General features: G+C 44.1%; 1 protein-coding gene across 4 annotated transcripts in view; it reads left to right on the top strand.

The window, feature by feature from the left end:
* Positions 1–17,250, top strand: part of ITGB2 (integrin subunit beta 2) — a 49,592-nt gene that overhangs the window by 28,335 nt on the left and 4,007 nt on the right. For 3 of the 4 annotated variants that reach the window (XM_064279559.1, XM_064279558.1, XM_064279561.1), the window contains 4 exons: positions 974–1,161; positions 2,018–2,262; positions 3,536–3,755; positions 4,177–4,379. In XM_064279559.1, coding sequence (XP_064135629.1) covers positions 974–1,161; positions 2,018–2,262; positions 3,536–3,755; positions 4,177–4,379 — 856 coding nt within the window. Of the gene's footprint in view, positions 1–973; positions 1,162–2,017; positions 2,263–3,535; positions 3,756–4,176; positions 4,380–13,468; positions 13,970–17,250 lie in introns of those variants that run through there. The other variant, XM_064279560.1, reaches the window with a different exon arrangement.

Raw genomic sequence — 17,250 nt, 5'->3', positions numbered from 1 at the left:
CACTGTGATCGTGCAGTTTGGGTCATGGAAGGGCCTGTTCTGTCCCGTGCTTGCGTACGGATGTCGTGGCAACCGATCCATTTCCTTTCAGCTGTATTTATTCAGGGTTAAAGTATTGCTTCATTTCCGGAATCTAGGCCTTCATGCAGGATTCTGGTGTTTTAGCATACTGGACCTAAACAAACAAAAAACCCAGCTGCTGTTGAGTCAACCCCAACTTTTGGGGACCCCGTTCATATATGTCAGAGTAGAACTGTGCTCCCCAGGGTTTTCAATGGTTGATTTTTCAGAAATAAATCACCGAGCCTTTCTTCCAAAGTGCCTCTGGGTGGACTGGAGCCTCCAGCCTTTCAGTTCAGCTGAGCACGTTAACTGTTTGCACCACCCTGGGACACCTATACTGGATTTACAGTATGCTGAAGTCATTTTAAAATCCCTTTTAATTTATGTATAATGGAAAATATTATAAAGTTACATTCCATCCGCACTCCCCCCCCACAAAAAAAAAATCTTAATATAACCCTGCAGAGGACCTTGGTGCTGGGCAAGCTGGCTGCCATTGTCTTGGTATCCCAGATTCCGAGGTTTCAGCTCTCATTCCCTTTTCTGTCTCTCATCTCACATCCCCTGTATCTACAGAAACCTGGTGTGTTTCTCGTTATTCCCCATCCCCCCTCCCCCTACCCGCCCCCTCCCAGGACCCTCAGTACCTGCAGAAATCTGGCTGGTGTGTTTCCTGTTATTCCGTATCCCTCCCCGCCAGCCTCCCCCTTCCCGGGACCTCTGCATATGGTGCTCCCTCCACGCCCAAGCTCATCCTGACCCAGCCGGGCTGTGGTGTCCTGGCCCAGTCCCTGCGCCCCGCCAGCCGGGCTACCAGACTGGACAGAGGGAACTGGATGGGAATACCCCCACGGCTGACCAGGAAGGGTCTGGTGGCCTCAGCTGAGCCCTGCATCCTCCCCGCCTGCAGGTCACCTTCCAGGTGAAGGTCACGGCTACAGAGTGTATCCAGGAGCAGTCATTTGTGATCCGGGCCCTGGGCTTCACGGACACGGTGACAGTGCGCGTGCACCCCCAGTGCAAGTGCAACTGCCATGATGCCAGCTCTGACCGCAGCCACTGTGGCAACAAGGGCGTCGTGCAGTGTGGCATCTGCAGGTGAGGGAGGTGGAGGCGGGCCATGCTGCCCGAGGTCTCCTGCCACCGGGGAGGGTGGAAGGCCCCAGGCAGGCAGAGGACCCTGAGCCACCAGGGCCTTATCGCAGGAGGGTACAAGGGGCAGGGAAAGAAGGCTGGGGAGGCCTGTGTCTCTGCCGGGCACCTGGCCCTTGAGCAGGTCACCTCCTTTCCCCTGCCCCATAGCCTCTAAGGGTCCTCCTCTCTCTGGCCTCTGGGGCCCCCAAGCCATCAGGCTGGTAGCCGGTACTGCATGGCCAGAGAGCTTCCAGGACAGGCGACTGCTCCAGGCAGCCCAGGACCTCTAGGCCACCGCTGGACTTGTCCACTCTAATCCCCCACCACCAGATGCAGTCAGGTGTGGGCATCACAACGTGGAGGGCAGGGGTCTTGTCCAGTGAGCAGTTTAGGGGGCAGTCAGCTGGGTGCTCTTCTGATGGATGCAAGCCTACCCACCTAGTCATCTCACCAATGCAGGTGACAGAGGCTGTAATGAGGGCCAGGAGTGTGTGGTCAGCAGCCAGGGGACAGGCAGAAAACAAGCTGCAGGAAAGCAGGGATGTGGGGAAAGGGCCAGCACCTCAGAGCTGAGCGCACAAGTCAGTGCCAGACCTGCCATGTTCTGTGCTACATTCACACGTCGGCCCACTAGTCAGAGGTGGAACCATGCTTTCCCGTGTCTGGGCCTTGCATGCTTAGCACATAGCAAGCGCTCAGTGGACGATTGAGGGAGAAGCAAACACAGGCGTAGCAGCAGAAGTTCTCAACCATGTTAGGGAGGAGCGGCTCCCCAGCATTGTAGGGAGCACCCCTGACCACAGAGTCCCTCTCATCCCAGGTGCGACCCCGGCTACATTGGGAAGACCTGTGAATGCCAGACGCAAGGCCGCAGCAGCCAGGAGCTAGAGGGGAACTGCCGAAAGGACAACAGCTCAGTTGTGTGCTCAGGACTGGGTGACTGCTTCTGTGGAGAGTGCATCTGCCACAGGGCCGATGACCCCAAGAAGCACATCTATGGGCCCTACTGCGAGTGTGACAACTTCAACTGTGAGCGCTACGATGGCCAGATCTGCGGTGGCGAGAGTGAGCCCACAGCCCAAGGGTCGTCCCCCACAGTCCCAGGGGCACTGATTATGGGCGCTGCAGAGCTGCCTTCTGCCTTTCGCAGAACAAACGTTGTCGTGGTAGAGGGAGCTTTTCTAGTCCATTTGCACTGGGAGATAGTGGGTGGGAGCAGAAAGAGGGGATATTGGAGACTGTATGAGCCTCCTATTGCTCCTGTAACAAGTACCACAAAGTGGGTGGCTTAAAACAACATGAATTCGTCCTTTCACAGTTCCGGAGGCCAGAAGTCCAAAATCAAGATATTGCAGGGTTGGTTCCTTCTCAAGGTTCTTCCTTGCCTCTTCCAGCTTCTGGTGGTTTCCTATAATCCTTGGCTTGTAGATCCATCACTCCAATCTCTGCCTCCGTCTTCACATGCCATCTTCCTTCTGTCTCCTTGTCTGTGTCTCTCTCCTCTTTTATGAGGACACCACTCATTCTGGGTTAGGACCCACCCTCCTCCAGTATGACCTCATGTTCACTTAATTGATAACATTTCATAGACCCTATTTGCAAACAAGGTCATCTTCAGTGATAGGGGTTAGGACTTGAACATACATTTTGGGGGACACTATTCGATCCGTAACAGAGACAGACAGACACACAGGCAGGCCAGTGTGAGTCTGGCTCAGCCACTCAGCAGTAGTAGGACTGTGGTTGACTCTCCTCTCTCCCAGCCTCCACTCTGATCTGTGAGGGCCAGGAGTCCTCATGGCAAGGGATCCCACAAAGTCTGCACCATGGGGGATCAGGGAGGGTAGTTGTTAACCTGAGTGATATCAACGGTCACACACCCCCGTGGGGTAAGGACAGACAAGGTGACCCCATGCACACGTGCCCGGGAGGAGACCCAGGCTGGTCAAGGGTGGCCTGGATGACAAGGTGGTAAGAGGCTGAACTGCTGGTGGGCAGTGGGGCCTGGTGGGTGGTCTCAGTGCCCTGTGGCTGCTGGCCCAGCTCCAGGTGCTGTGGGGGAATGGAAGAAGGGAGTCAGAGCCTGAAGACAGGGCAGCAAGAGGAAGCGAGCCATGCAGGTCCCACCCTTGGTCCCCACTGGCACCTTTGTGATAACACTGGGGAACGTGGGCATTGATAAAAGGTGGGTGGGACACTGGGGCGGGACGCGGTGCAGGGGAAGGGGTATTTTGGAGGGGCTGAGGGGTTGTGGGGGGATAGCAGAGGGGCGGAGCGTGGCAGAGGAATGGCTGATCTGGCTTCGAAGGGGCTGAGGCTAGCCTCTGCTCTCTTGCAGCGAGGGGGATCTGTGACTGTGGCAAATGCCAATGCAAACAGGGGTTTGAAGGCTCGGCCTGCCAGTGCCCTAAGTCCACCGAAAGCTGCCTGAATGTGCGGCGAGTTGAGTGCAGTGGGCGCGGGCGATGCCGCTGCAACGTGTGTGAGTGTGACCCCGGCTACCAGCCACCCCTGTGTGAGGAATGCCCAGGCTGCCCCATGCCCTGCAGCCGCTATGTGTGAGTATGGGGGCGATGGTGGGGGGACTGCCCTATGGGAGCCAAGATGCCCACCTCCACGCACAGAGCCGCCCCACGGCTGGGTCCCTTCATCCAAGGCCAGGCATTGCAGGTGCTCTGCCTGAGAACACCAGCCCCCACACCTGCACACACACTCTTGTACACTTATGTGCACCCGCACACTTTCACACACCCATGCACCTTCTCAAACACCAGAGCACACACATGCACACAACTGTTTGCATGCCCTTCTCAATCTGCACACACTTTGCATACCTGTGCGCTTTCTTGCACACTCGTGCAGACCTGCATGCACCAACACATCAACACATTCTCATACTCACTGACCCTCTGGCACACCCCAGGGGTGCCTGAACACACTCTTACACACCCGTGCTAACCAGCCTCCTCCTGCCTGTAGCTCCTGTGCCGAGTGCCTGAAATTCCAAAAGGGCCCCTTTGGAAAGAACTGCAGCGAGGCGTGCCCGGGAATGGAGCTGAAATACGGCTTCTTCCCGAACCGGCCTTGCAAAGAACGAGATTCAGAGGGCTGCTGGATTACTTACATGCTGATCCGGCGTGATGGAAAAGACCACTACCACATCCAGGTGGAGGAAACACGAGGTGAGTCTGCATCGCAGGGGCAGGAGCAGGCTTTGTGCCAGCGACCAGGCAAGGCTGCTGCAACTGAGCCTTTCTTCCAAGTGGATGCCTAGGACAGCGGGGTTGAGCTGCATCGTGGGGCAGGACCCTGATGTAGTGCTCACTGCAGCACCACCAAGCCTGACCCTCCCACCCCACAGCCAAGGAGGTGGGCTTACAGTGGCAGGCCAGGGGCTGGTCCACAGACTTGCCGTGCCAGGATCACCACATGGCTTTTTGCAAATCCAGTCTGGCCTCAGCCCTGGACCAGGTCCAGGGCCTGAGAGGGGCTCAGATGGGGCACTGTCCAAAGAGTTTTTGGTCTGATGATCCACTCAGCTCCAGTTCCAGACCAGGTACAGCGACAGCTGTGGCTATGGAAAGGACACCTGTCTCCATGGGTCACAGTTCAAGGGGCCAAGGGATTCTCAGTCAGCAAGGAAGGAAGCAAATGACCACAGTAGTGTCAGAGGGAGGCTAGCGTCACAGGGGAGGCCAAGGAGGCAATGGGGGGAGCCAAGGTCCTCAAGGTCAAAGGGCAAAGGTCTCTGGGAGGAGAGGATGATCCCATTTGAGATGCAAGGGTAAGTGTCCAGGCCAGGGCACCGACAGCCCCAGGGCCAAGATACAAGGCTAGGAGGAGGCTGAGTAGCCAGTGCAAGTGACTGAGGGTAGGTGGTGTGTGTCGGGAATGCCTTAGTTGTCTAGCGCTGCTACAACATAAGTACCACAAGTAGGTGGATTTAACAAACAGAAATTTATTCTCTCACAATTCAGGAGGCTAGAATTCCAAATTCAGGGCACCAGCTCTAGGGGAAGATCCTTGTCTCCTTTCAACATCTGTGGGTCCAAACTTCCTCAGAGATCTCCATGTGTCTTGGCATCATCTTCCCCTGGGTCTAGGATGTTCTCAGTGCAAGGACCCTGATCTGTCCTGGCTCTTCTTTCTTGGTAGTATTCGGGACCCTCTGTCTCTGCTTGCTTCTATATCCTTTTATCTCTTGTAAGATAAAAAGTGTGTCTCAAGTAAAGATGTGACTTGAGTAAAGGTAAAGGTGTGACTTTGGTAAGGACGTGACTTGAATCACAACCTCTTGGAAGGTGGTGACTCAAGATACACCCCACCGTAATCCTGTCTCCGTAACATTTAGAGATTAGGATTTACAGCACATCACAAAATGGAGGATAATTACATCGGATCACAAAATGGAGGACAACCACTCTTGTAGAGTGAAACTCTCAGGCTCTGCTAAAGTAAAACAAAGAGATTTATTGAAAGCATAAGAAACATTTGAATGGGGAGAAGTTAGCACACACAGAATGAAGACCAATGAATCCAAGGGGCGGGTGTTTCACAAGGATAGATACGGCATGGCATCAGGAATCTCCCAGAGAGATTCTGATTGGCTGACCTTCCCCAGACTTTCCTGGACTTGCCCAGGCTTGTCCAAGCCTTCCCAGGCATAGCCCCATTGTCTGTTTGTTCCACCCATCTATATGCATATGTTTGGGAAGACAGCAAAGTTACATTCTCAGGAATGCAGAAGTAGGAGCTTGTAACAACATAAAGTCAGGCCTGCTCCTAGGTCAGCCACCTAAATATGCCAGGCACCTCTCTTCTGAAGCTCTTATTCATTCCCTCCTTTAGATCAAGAATTTCTGAGATATTCTTTGATCACATTATCAACCACCATTTTGGAGAGAGCGTTTTCTTCTGCATGGACTTGGATTTATATTTCCCAGTAGGATAGCATTTTTATAATATGTTTGAAGAAAGAGAGCTTTATTTTGTTGCTGTCTTTCACAGGCTCTTACAGATGGCTGCTTACTATGGTAAGTCTGTAAGACCCCAGACACTATTTAAAATAGCTGTGCACCATCTAAAATCTTCACCATGCCATAGCTGGAGCCTCTACTTCTGTGGTGTTAACCTTGGAATGAAATATAGAGTGGGCAGTGTTAAGGAATAACCTGGCTTTAAAGGGGCTCGTTTAAGGAGTGAGTTCAAGTCCGTCTGAAATATGAGTACACAATTCTCTTTATAGGTATCAAATTGCTGTTCTGAGTAATCAGACAACTTATGACAACATTTGATTAGTAGACCAATAAATAATATGAATCGAATCCATGATCCAGCACCTTTAGGTAACCAGGTAAAGATCCCAAGCAAAGGTGAATCAGACATAAGGATTACAGAAGCCAGCTTGTCTTTTGGCATATCTGCTTAAGATCTTAAAGCATGGAATGAAACTATGGGGAATCCAAGGAAAAGAGGTGACGGTTAGGGCATCGACAAATAACTCTAGTAAAACAACAGAGTGATTAGCAAAATAGCAACTAAAAGGTTAAACTGACAATAAGTATTTCTCTTATTTGCATGGAAAAAGAATAGTATGAGCATGGAGAATAATACCAACAATGTGTGTATACATATATATAGATATATACATATATAATACAGCAACCAGCATAGGGATAACAATGAACATGAAAACAGCAAATGTATTGATAGTCCACATGGAAAGTTCTTACCAGTCAATAACCCCAAGTTGCCATTGTAAAGCAGCCTCAAAAGAAATAAGGATTTTAACAAAGTCTAATGATCTCAGGGGCTTGCATTTGACAGAATGGGTGAAAGGTCTTGTTCCGTGATCTTGGGAAGGCTGTCCACTTCAGGCGCAGTCATCTGCTTCTGCCCACTAGGGTGTTTCAGCTTCAATTTTAAGTTTCCAGGTGATTGGCAAGTCCAAACAAGTGCTTTAGTTCTCTTAAGCGGTGACAAATGTATTCAAGGTTTAACACCTTCCTTAGTTCAGCTGCATATGGATTGGTGATGAGGGAAAGTTTGGTCCATTCCAGGAGGGTTCTAATGAGTCTTCTCCAATATACATAATCTTTTGGAGTGAAATCAAGGAGGCCTAGAGAGCTTAGTTTCCATTTATCAAAGGCCTCTGTAGTCTGTGAAAAATCATCTTTATAATATTGGATTAAAGATAGACACTACTTACTGGTTGGCATTTTCGCAAGACAATCTAAAGTCCAGGTGGCCTAAGGCATGAGACCTCCTGAATGACCAAAAGCAAAAGAAAAGCATTCAGTTAAGTTTTTTTTTTAAATACATGAAGATGCCCTTTATCACCACTCTTATTCAACACTGTGCTGGAAGTCCTAGCCAGAGCAATTAGGCTAGATAAAGAAATAAAAGGCATCTAGATTGGCAAGAAAGAAGCGCAAGTATCTCTATTTGCAGATGACATGATCTTATACACAGAAAACCCTAAGGAATCCCCCAGAAAACTACTGAAACTAATAGAAGAGTTCGGCAGAGTATTGGGATACAAGATAAACATACAAAAATCAGTCAGATTCCTCTACACCAACAAAAAGAATATCGAAGAGGAAATCATCAAATCAATGCCATTTACAGCAGCCCCCAAGAAGATAAAATACTTAGGAATAAATCTTACCAGAGATGTAAAAGACTTATACAAAGAAAACTACAGTACACTTCTGCAAGAAACCAAAAGAGACTTACATAACTGGAAGAACATACCTTGCTCATGGATAGGAAGACTTAACATTATAAAAATGTCTATTCTACCCAAAGCGATCTGTACATTCAATGAAATTCCAATCCAAACCCCAAGGACATTCTTTAATGAGATGGAGAAACAAACCACCAACTTCATATGGAAGGGAAAGAGGCCCCGGATAAATAAGGCATTCCTGAAAAAGAAGAACAAAGTGGGAGGCCTTACTTTAGCTGATTTTAGAACCTATTATACCGCCACAGTAGTGAAAACAGCCTGGTACTGGTACAACAACAGACACATGGACCAATGGAACCGAATTGAGAATCCAGACATAAATCCATCTACATATGAGCAGTTGATATTTGACAAAGGCCCCAATACAGTTAAATGGGGAAAAGACAGTCTTTTTAACAAATGGTGCTGGCATAACTGGATATCCATCTGCAAAAAAAATGAAACAAGACCCATACCTCACTCCATGCACAAAAACTAACTCAAAATGGATCAAAGACCTAAATATAAAATCTAAAACGATAAAGATCATGGAAGGAAAAATAGGGACAACATTAGGAGCCCTAATACATGGCATAAACAGTATAGAAAACATAAAGAATGTAGAAGAAAAACTAGATAACTGGGAGCTCCTAAAAATCAAACACTTATGCTCATCCAAAGACTTCACCAAAAGAGTAAAAAGACTACCTACAGAATGGGAAAAAGTTTTTAGCTATGACATTTCTGATCAGTGCCTGATCTCTAAAATCTACATGATACTGCAAAAACTCAATTGCAAAAAGACAACCCAATTAAAAAATGGGCAAAAGATATGAATAGACACTTCACTAAAGAAGACATTCAGGCAGCTAACAGATATATGAGGAAATGTTCATGATCATTAGCCATTAGAGAAATGCAGATCAAAACTGCAATGAGATTTCATCTCACTCCAACAAGACTGGCATTAGTCCAAAAAACACAAAATAATAAATGTTGGAGAGATTCTGGAGAAACTGGAACACTTATACACTGCTGGTGGGAATGTAAAATGGTACAAGCACTTTGGAAATCGATTTGGCACTTCCTTTCAAAAGTTAGAAATAGAACTACCATACGATCTAGCAATCCCACTCCTTGGAATACACCCTAGAGAAATAAGGGCCTTTACACAAACAGATATATGCACACCCATGTTTATTGCAGCACTGTTTACAATAGCAAAAAGATCGAAGCAACCAAGGTGCCCATCAACAGAAGGATAGATAAATAAATTATGGTATATTCACGCAATGGAATACTATGCATCGATAAAGAACAGTGAGGCATCTGTGAAACATTTCATAACATGGAGGAACCTGGAAGGCATTATGCTGAGTGAAATTAGTCAGTTGCAAAAGGACAAATATTGCATAAGACCACTATTATAAGAACTTGAGAAATAGTTTAAACTGAGAAGAAAACATTCTTTTGTGATTACGAGAGGGGGGTGGGAGGGAGGGTGGGAGACGGGAATTGACTAATTAGACAGTAGATAAGAACTACTTTAGGTGAAGGGAAAGACAGCACACAATACAGGGGAGGTCAGCATAATTGGACTAAATCAAAAGCAAAGAAGTTTCCTGAATAAACTGAATGCTTCGAAGGCCAGCGTAGCAGGGACAGTGGTCTGGGGACCATGGTTTCAGGGGACATCTACGTCAATTAGCGTAATAAAGTCTATTAAGAAAACATTCCGCACCCCACTTTGAAGAGTGGCATCTGGGGTCTTAAACGCTAGCAAGCAGCCATCTAAGATGCATCAATTGGTCTCAACCCACCTGGATCAAAGGAGAATGAAGAATACGAAGGATACAAGGTGATTACCAGCCCAAGAGACAGAAAGGGCCACATGAACCAGAGACTACATCATCCTGAGACCAGAAGAACTAGATGGTGCCCAGCTACAACCAGTGATTGCCCTGACAGGGAACACAAGAGAAAACCCCTGAGGGAGCAGGAGAGCAGTGGGATGCAGACCCCAAATTCTCACAAAAAGACCAGACTTAATGGTCTGACTGAGACTAGAAGGACCCCGGTGGTCATGGCCCCCAGACCTTCTGTTGGTCCAGGACAGGAACCATTTCCAAAGCCAGCTCTTCAGATATGGATTGCACTGGGCAATGGGTTGGAGAGGGATGCTGGTGAGGAGTGAGCTTCTTGGATCAGGTGGACACTTGAGACTATGTTGGCATCTCCTGCCTGGACGGGAGATGAGAGGGTGGAGGGTAAAGGTTAGAAGCTGGCAAAATGGACACGAAAAGAGAGAGTGGAGGGAGAGAGTGGGCTGTCTCATTAGGGGGAGAGTAATTGGGAGTGTGTAGCAAGGTGTATATGGGTTTTTGTCTGAGAGACTGACTTGATTTGTAAACTTTCAGTTAAAGCGCAACAAAAAGTATATAAAAAAAAGGCATGAGTAGCAAAATAATACAAGATGGACTCCTCCCATTGGAGGTCTTAATCTATTTAAAACATACTAAGTGTTCTTCCCAAGGGCAAACTGCTCCTCCTTGATTTACCCACCAACAGTAGTGGGTCACTTTCTCAGAAGCTGAAGTGGAGGCTAAGACAAAATGGAGTCCAAGCTAGACCTTGTATCGGCTATTGTAGTTAGGCCAAGTGCCTCAGTTTTAGGGTGGCCTCACACATTCCCTTCTTCTGATCATGAATTCTCATACAGATTCCTTGCTTCTGTGATTTTAAATTAGGGTAAGTGCAGGACAAGGCCACATTGGAAGAACTATTTGGTTTTCCAAAATGCTGACTGAAGGTGTGAGGTTGATCTCCTCTGAGAACCTGGTTTCTTCAAGACACATACTTTCCTGCATAGCAAGAGGGGTGACGGTCTGATTACAGACATTAGACATGTGTTTCATACAACATCGTCTTAGGACCTATTAAAATAATTACTAATTTACCCTTGACATAGCTCCCAGACTGATCTTTGGGGTCTGTTTCCTGAAACAGGCTGAATTCTTCAAAAAAAGCACAACGACCAGAGCAAAATGGCCTCACTAGTTTATCTGGACCACTGTTTGCCTCAAAACTGGCTTCAGGAACCAGTTTTTTCTCATAGCTCAAGGTTCAAAAGGACACCCAAAGGCAGTGGCCTGTGTGGGTTACCCCAACTTCCAGAAATCTGGATACAGGAGAATTACAACACTTTTGTCATTCCCTCTTTTTGATCATGAACCTGCAGTAGAGTCTTTGATCAAAACATTCAGCAATGGTAGTTGGGCACCACGCAGCGAACTAGGAGGTGGAACAGAAACACTAATAATAATGTTAGGCAAATTGTCTGAAATAACCAATAGAGCCATGACCCTAAAGTCCTTGAACCAAGGAAACAAATCCCACGAGATGTTTGTTTATACGTGAGTAGTGTCGGTGATACTGGGAGTGTCAGGAATTGCTTTTTATGTGCCTCAGCCCCAACTACATTCTGCGGAACCTCAGATTTTGTGTTAATATAAACACAGCAGCATTTTTTTTTAAGGCACAAACTGTTCCTTGGGAGACTAACAGGAAATCTAATGCTATTCTATTTTGTAAAACCATAGTGCGAGCTTCAGACACTTCTCTGGTTATGATACTTACAACTTTGCTAAGTTTACCAACAGGAACTTCTAATTTTAAAGTTACAATGTCTAAACCCAGTAGTTAGATAATATAGGAGAAAGGAGGAGGTTGGTTTCTTATGTCCAGAGAGTAGGGCCTTAAAACATCAGCAATACTCCCACGTAAAACCCATAGTATTTTTTTTAATCCTTTAGTCCACTCAGTCCTATGTAGTTAACTTCTGTTCCATGTGATTCTGGGTCAGCCAGTTTGTGAACCTGTCGGCTTTTACGTAAGAGCTTGGAAATTTTGATTCAGTCTACTAGTATTCACATTCAAAATATCACAGTTCTTTTCCTGAGTCCAGTATAGTCCATCTTTTTGTTGAGATATTTTGGCCAGATTTTTAGCAAATCAGCAAGGTAAAAACTTATCTGCAGATGACAAAATTTAATATGGCTATGATTAATTTATTAAAAAATACTATTAAAGTTGAAAAACCTGTTAGAAATCAATTATAAAAGTAATGCAAAGTCAGTTAAAAAATTTAGACAAAATATCTCTAAATATAATGATTAACCTTATTTTCAAAGAGCTTCAGATATAATCTTGAGACATGATACCACATGGTCAGGATATACCAAGAATACACCAAGATTGTCAAGTCTCTAAATATCCGAATGGTAATAAAAACACCATGGGTAAGCGACATGAATTCCTCAGTTAAAACATCAGCTTTGATATTAGATTCAAAAGAAATAAAGCTGTGACCAAGTTAGCAATTAAAAAATAATAAAAATTTGACATAATATTATGCATTTGTTGTGTAATATTAAGCAGAAACTTAAGAGAAAACACTAACCTATAAATTTTAACCCAAAGGGAATCAGGCACTTCTCTTGATTTTGACAACATGTTCCATGTAATTCATAACATCTTAAATAAACCTTTTTAGCATTTTTTCCTTTATAAAAAATTTTCTGTGGCTTTCCATGAAGTTTCAAAGTCATCGGGAGTTTATTATAGGTCTCCGAGGAACAATACTTGAGTCATTTAATCAAAGATCTTAAAGGTAAAAACTAATCTTTTTCAAAGCCATGTAGCTTGATTTTGATTTGTGAATTTATTCTAATGAGATAGTGAACCCTTGCCTTCGAGGTAAATTGCACGAAGAAAAAATTAACCCTTCAACTCAGTAATCAAAGAAAATTTTTTATTTTAACAATGAGAAACTCAATTCTTTGTTTTGTATGCTATTTAACATTGAAGCTCCTAAAATTCTCATAAACTGAACCACTAAACTTTAGCAAGACATGAGACTTTTGATAATGTCAAATGAATTACTTTTTAATAAACCTTTTAAACGTTGTCTTTGTTGCGTATCTCTTATAATAATACATCCCTTTAAATGGTAAAATGAACACCCTCATTAGCAGATCTATAGATATATAGATATGAAACTCCTTTCTCTGTGGCATAAAAAACAAAAGTATATAAACTTAAATTATGATGTATATCTATTAACTCAATTTAATATCAGTAAGTTACTGAAAGATCTTGGACATTATTTTAAGCCTGTACACCACAAAACATAATTATTGTCAAAATAAGTTTGTTTAAATATTCTGTCTTTATTCAATTTTACTATTACCCATATTTTCCTCAATCTAATTTTAGCCCTTACAGATTTTATCAACTGGTTTTGGAAATCACAAAGTCTGTGCTCAACACCAATTCATTGATACAGATATAAACTTAAGCCTCTGGCTGGGGTGGAAACATTGCCCCGGGCCATTTCAGGTGTGTCTAATTGTGATTTCTATCTTTTGGCTTCTTAGAATTCATCTACAATAGGGAAAACTTGTTTACATCTTTTTTATGGTGGGGATCCAACCAATTTCTTATAATCATAGTAAGGTAGCATTATTCTTATTTTCTTTTGTCTAGAAAGATCTTCAACTTAGTTGGAAGGGGTCTTTCAAAAGCTTCCCTGGAGCAATACGCCCTCAGAGGCTGGAATCCAAGAAGGACTGATCCTGCCCCCCTCCCTATTTTTGGCTCATGATTAGAGATAAAAATTAGTCACCCCAAATTCATTTACGTATGTTTAGGTTGGCTTAGGTATTTTAAAAACAAAAGATGACTCAATCTTTCCCTTTTATTATTTGCTTGGTAAGCAGTTTTTCTTTCTCTTTTTCACAACCTTTTATCTACCCAGTAAATGTCAAAGCTGTTTATCAATTTTGTAAATGAATTCTTTAGTTCTTGGTTAGCCCTCTTTTTACCTCTAGGTTCCTCCCTTATCCCACTCCGGAACTAATAATTTTACTTTAAGACAAAATTATTCCTTTTCCTTAAATAAACTGTATTTTGTGTAATATCTAGGTTAAATAACTTAGAAAGGTTTTACTTTTAAGATTAACATAGTACAGAACATAAAAATCTTTGTCAGAATGAATTTACTTTCATTAATTCCCGGAAATATTCAGACTATTAAATTTATATAAATTCTTGTTTGTCATTAAACTGACCAGAATAAAGTTTTTTTTTTTTTTTTGAAGGAAGAGTATAATCTATTTTAATAATATCATCTGGAGGTAGAAAATTATTATATTTTCATAACCTTATGTCTTGCATTCTTTGTAGAATCCTTTGGAGAAGCAATTTAGAATAAATTGTCTCCTTTTAAGGCCTTAGTGAATCAACAAAAACAAATCATTCACCTTTTTTTTTTTAAGTGCACTTTTCAAATAGATCAATTTATATTAAGTTTTTCAAAGTAGCTACTGAAAGTCTAAATCATAAGACAGACACAAGACACAGTTTTTCTTGGTTGAGGAAAGATCTGAGGTTTTAAGCCTTATAAGAAACAGTAATTGTCAGCCATGGCCTCCGATCTGACACAAGACAGAAGTTCAGATACAACACTCTAGACCAGAAGCAAGCTCTCAGAACAAAACAAGACAGAAAAACCACATAAACTCACTTCTGCCTGTGAGGCTGGCTCAAGAACAGGTTATACCATTCCACACAAAACAAGTATATGGGGTGCTAGTTTTTTATAGCGTATGTAGCAATTTTTGGTAAGATTGACTTCATTCCAATGGAAAAACCAGGTTTTAGATAAAACTTATTAACTTGCCAGAGTCTCAGATGGAGGACTCTCAGACCCTCTGACAAACCCAAGCACCAAACAAGAGTTCCCCAAAGTGGAAAGAAAAGACAACACAAATAGGAGCTCATTTTCCCAAAGTGGAAAAAAAAACAACAAAAAAAAAGCAGACAGGAACTCATTTTCCCAAAGCAATCACTGAAATTCCAAATTACTTCTGGGATATTCAGCTTAGACTGTTTTTAAATATGAACCCCAAACCAGCATCCTGGTGGGAAGTAGGGGAATCCAGACTCATTTATCAAAGACGTTAAGCTCTAAGGTTCAAGGTTTTGGTTTCCTTCTTTTTGAACTTAATTCGTTCTGCTGGCTAGAGACCCAGTCTCTTATTTCAGACTTTCAATATACTAGTTCCTTCTATTGGAAAATACTTTAAAGCAGCTACTGATAATTTTAACTTTAACATTGTAATTCTTAATTGAGAAACATATCATAAAGCAGGTCAGGAGTTGCCGCCTCCCCCTGCAAATTGGCATCAACTATTTTCTTGCAAGATTTAGTGAGCCCACCCTAAGGTGTAATTACAAATTTTTGAATTTGAAAGGGAAGCATTACTTTTGGTTTCTCAGAGACAAAACAAAGTCCTAGCAATGGACTGCCACAGAATGAGGCTGCTCAAAAGACTATGACATCCTTTGTAACATCCTTCATCAAGCCACTGTGTGCACCAAAATCCAGGTCAACATAAAAAGACAAGCAGAAACAGAAGTAAAAACACAGGGCCAAGAAAAAAACCCCAAAGAGCTGAAAGGCATTTCAGCAGGAGTATAAGAAGGTAAGGGTGTATAAAGGGGAGTAACCATAGCAGGAGCAGAAAGAAGACGGGGATCAGAGACAGGGTCAGAGGCAGGAGCAGAAGAAATGGCCAAAGAAGTTACAGACCTCTGACATGGCAATTTCTTAATTTATATGGACTTTTTAGAAACAGCGCCTTGTAAGGACACAAATTTACTGTCCTGATGCCTTTTAGAGGTTTTTAAATACCAATCAAAAACAGAAAACTGATAATAAATCTCCCAGAGAGACATCTATACAACAAAGTGGAGGCTCAATATTCAAGAGGGCTTACCTTCACAACCCTGAGATTTCGTGGAGACAGATTGAGCACAAGGGGCTCGAGCTGACGCCAGGGCTCTGGTTCTCAACAATCTCGAGGTTTGCTGAAAATAAGACACCTTCGAAATTCTGTCGATTGTGCCAAAATGTTGTAGAGTGAAACTCTCAGACTCTGCTAAAATAAAACAAAGAGACTTATTGAAAGCATAAGTTTCTATTTGTCTTTTTACGTTGACCTGAATTTTAGTGCACAAATTGGCTTGATGAAGGATGTTACAAAGGATCTCATAGACTTTTGAGCAGGCCCATTCTGTGGCAGTGCCTTGCTAGAACGGGGAGATGTCAGCTCACACAGAGCGAAAACCAACCAATCCAAGGGGGGCTGTTACACGAGGATAGATACGGGGTGAAATCAGAAATCTTCCAGCAGGATGCCGATTGATTGACCCTCCTTGGACTTTCCCGGGCTTGCCCATGTTTGCCTAGGCATATCCACATTGTCTGTTGGTTCCACCCAACCAGAGGCCCAGGTCCAAATGCATATGAGTGAGAAGTCAAAGTTACATTCTCAGGAATGCAGAAGCACGAGATTGTAACAAAATGGGGTCAGGCCTGCTCCAACACCAGCCGCCCTAAATATGCCAGACACCTAGTTCTGAAGCTCTTATTCACCACACAAAACTGGAAATCATGGCTAGCCAAGTTGACACATATTTTTGAGTGACACAATTCAATCCATAATATTCCACCCTTAAAAAAAAAAATTTTTTTGTCCCAAAAATTCATGTCCTTGCCATATGTAAAACATATTTACCCCATCACATCATCCAAAAAGTCTTAAATTAACTCCAAGTCCAAAAATATCATCTTCTGAATCATATTCCATCCTGGGGCAAAATTCCTCTTCATCTGTGAACCTGTGAAATCTAGAATACAAGTTATCTGTTTCCAAAGTACAATGGTGGAAGAGGCACAAGGTAGACATTTCCATCACAAACGGGAGAAATTGGAAAGAAAGAAGGGATAACAGGTACCAAGCAAGTCCAAAACTCAGCACAAAAGCTATATTAGGTCTCAAGGCTTGAAAATGATCCTCTGTTCTCTGAGATCATCTGGGCAGTGATCCTGCCTTCCAGATTCTGTGTGTTGGCCACATTTTCTGGATTCTGGGTGGAGACTTCTTGGCCCTGGGCTTCAGCTCCACCTTCCAGGCCCACTGGGATGTCAACTTGAATCCTTCGGCTTTGGGTGGCCCCCTTCTCCTAGCCCATCTGAGTGGCAACTCTACACACTCAGCCCAGGCAGGCCCCGTTCTTCTGCCCCTTGGGCATGGCAGCCCCACCCTCTCTGCTTTGGGCAGCATCCTTGTCCTTCTGAAACATCTTAATGAAAGCCCCACACTCCAGAACCAAGGTGGTGAAGATACCACTCTTTGAAACCTAGGAGGCTGTGGTCCCACACTTTGAGATCCAGGAGACCATGGCCCCACCCCTTGGAACCC

Source organism: Loxodonta africana, chromosome 2 (genome assembly GCF_030014295.1).
Source record: "Loxodonta africana isolate mLoxAfr1 chromosome 2, mLoxAfr1.hap2, whole genome shotgun sequence".
NCBI classification, from domain to species: Eukaryota; Metazoa; Chordata; class Mammalia; order Proboscidea; family Elephantidae; genus Loxodonta; species Loxodonta africana.
This window is presented reverse-complemented; position numbering and strand designations above follow the sequence as displayed.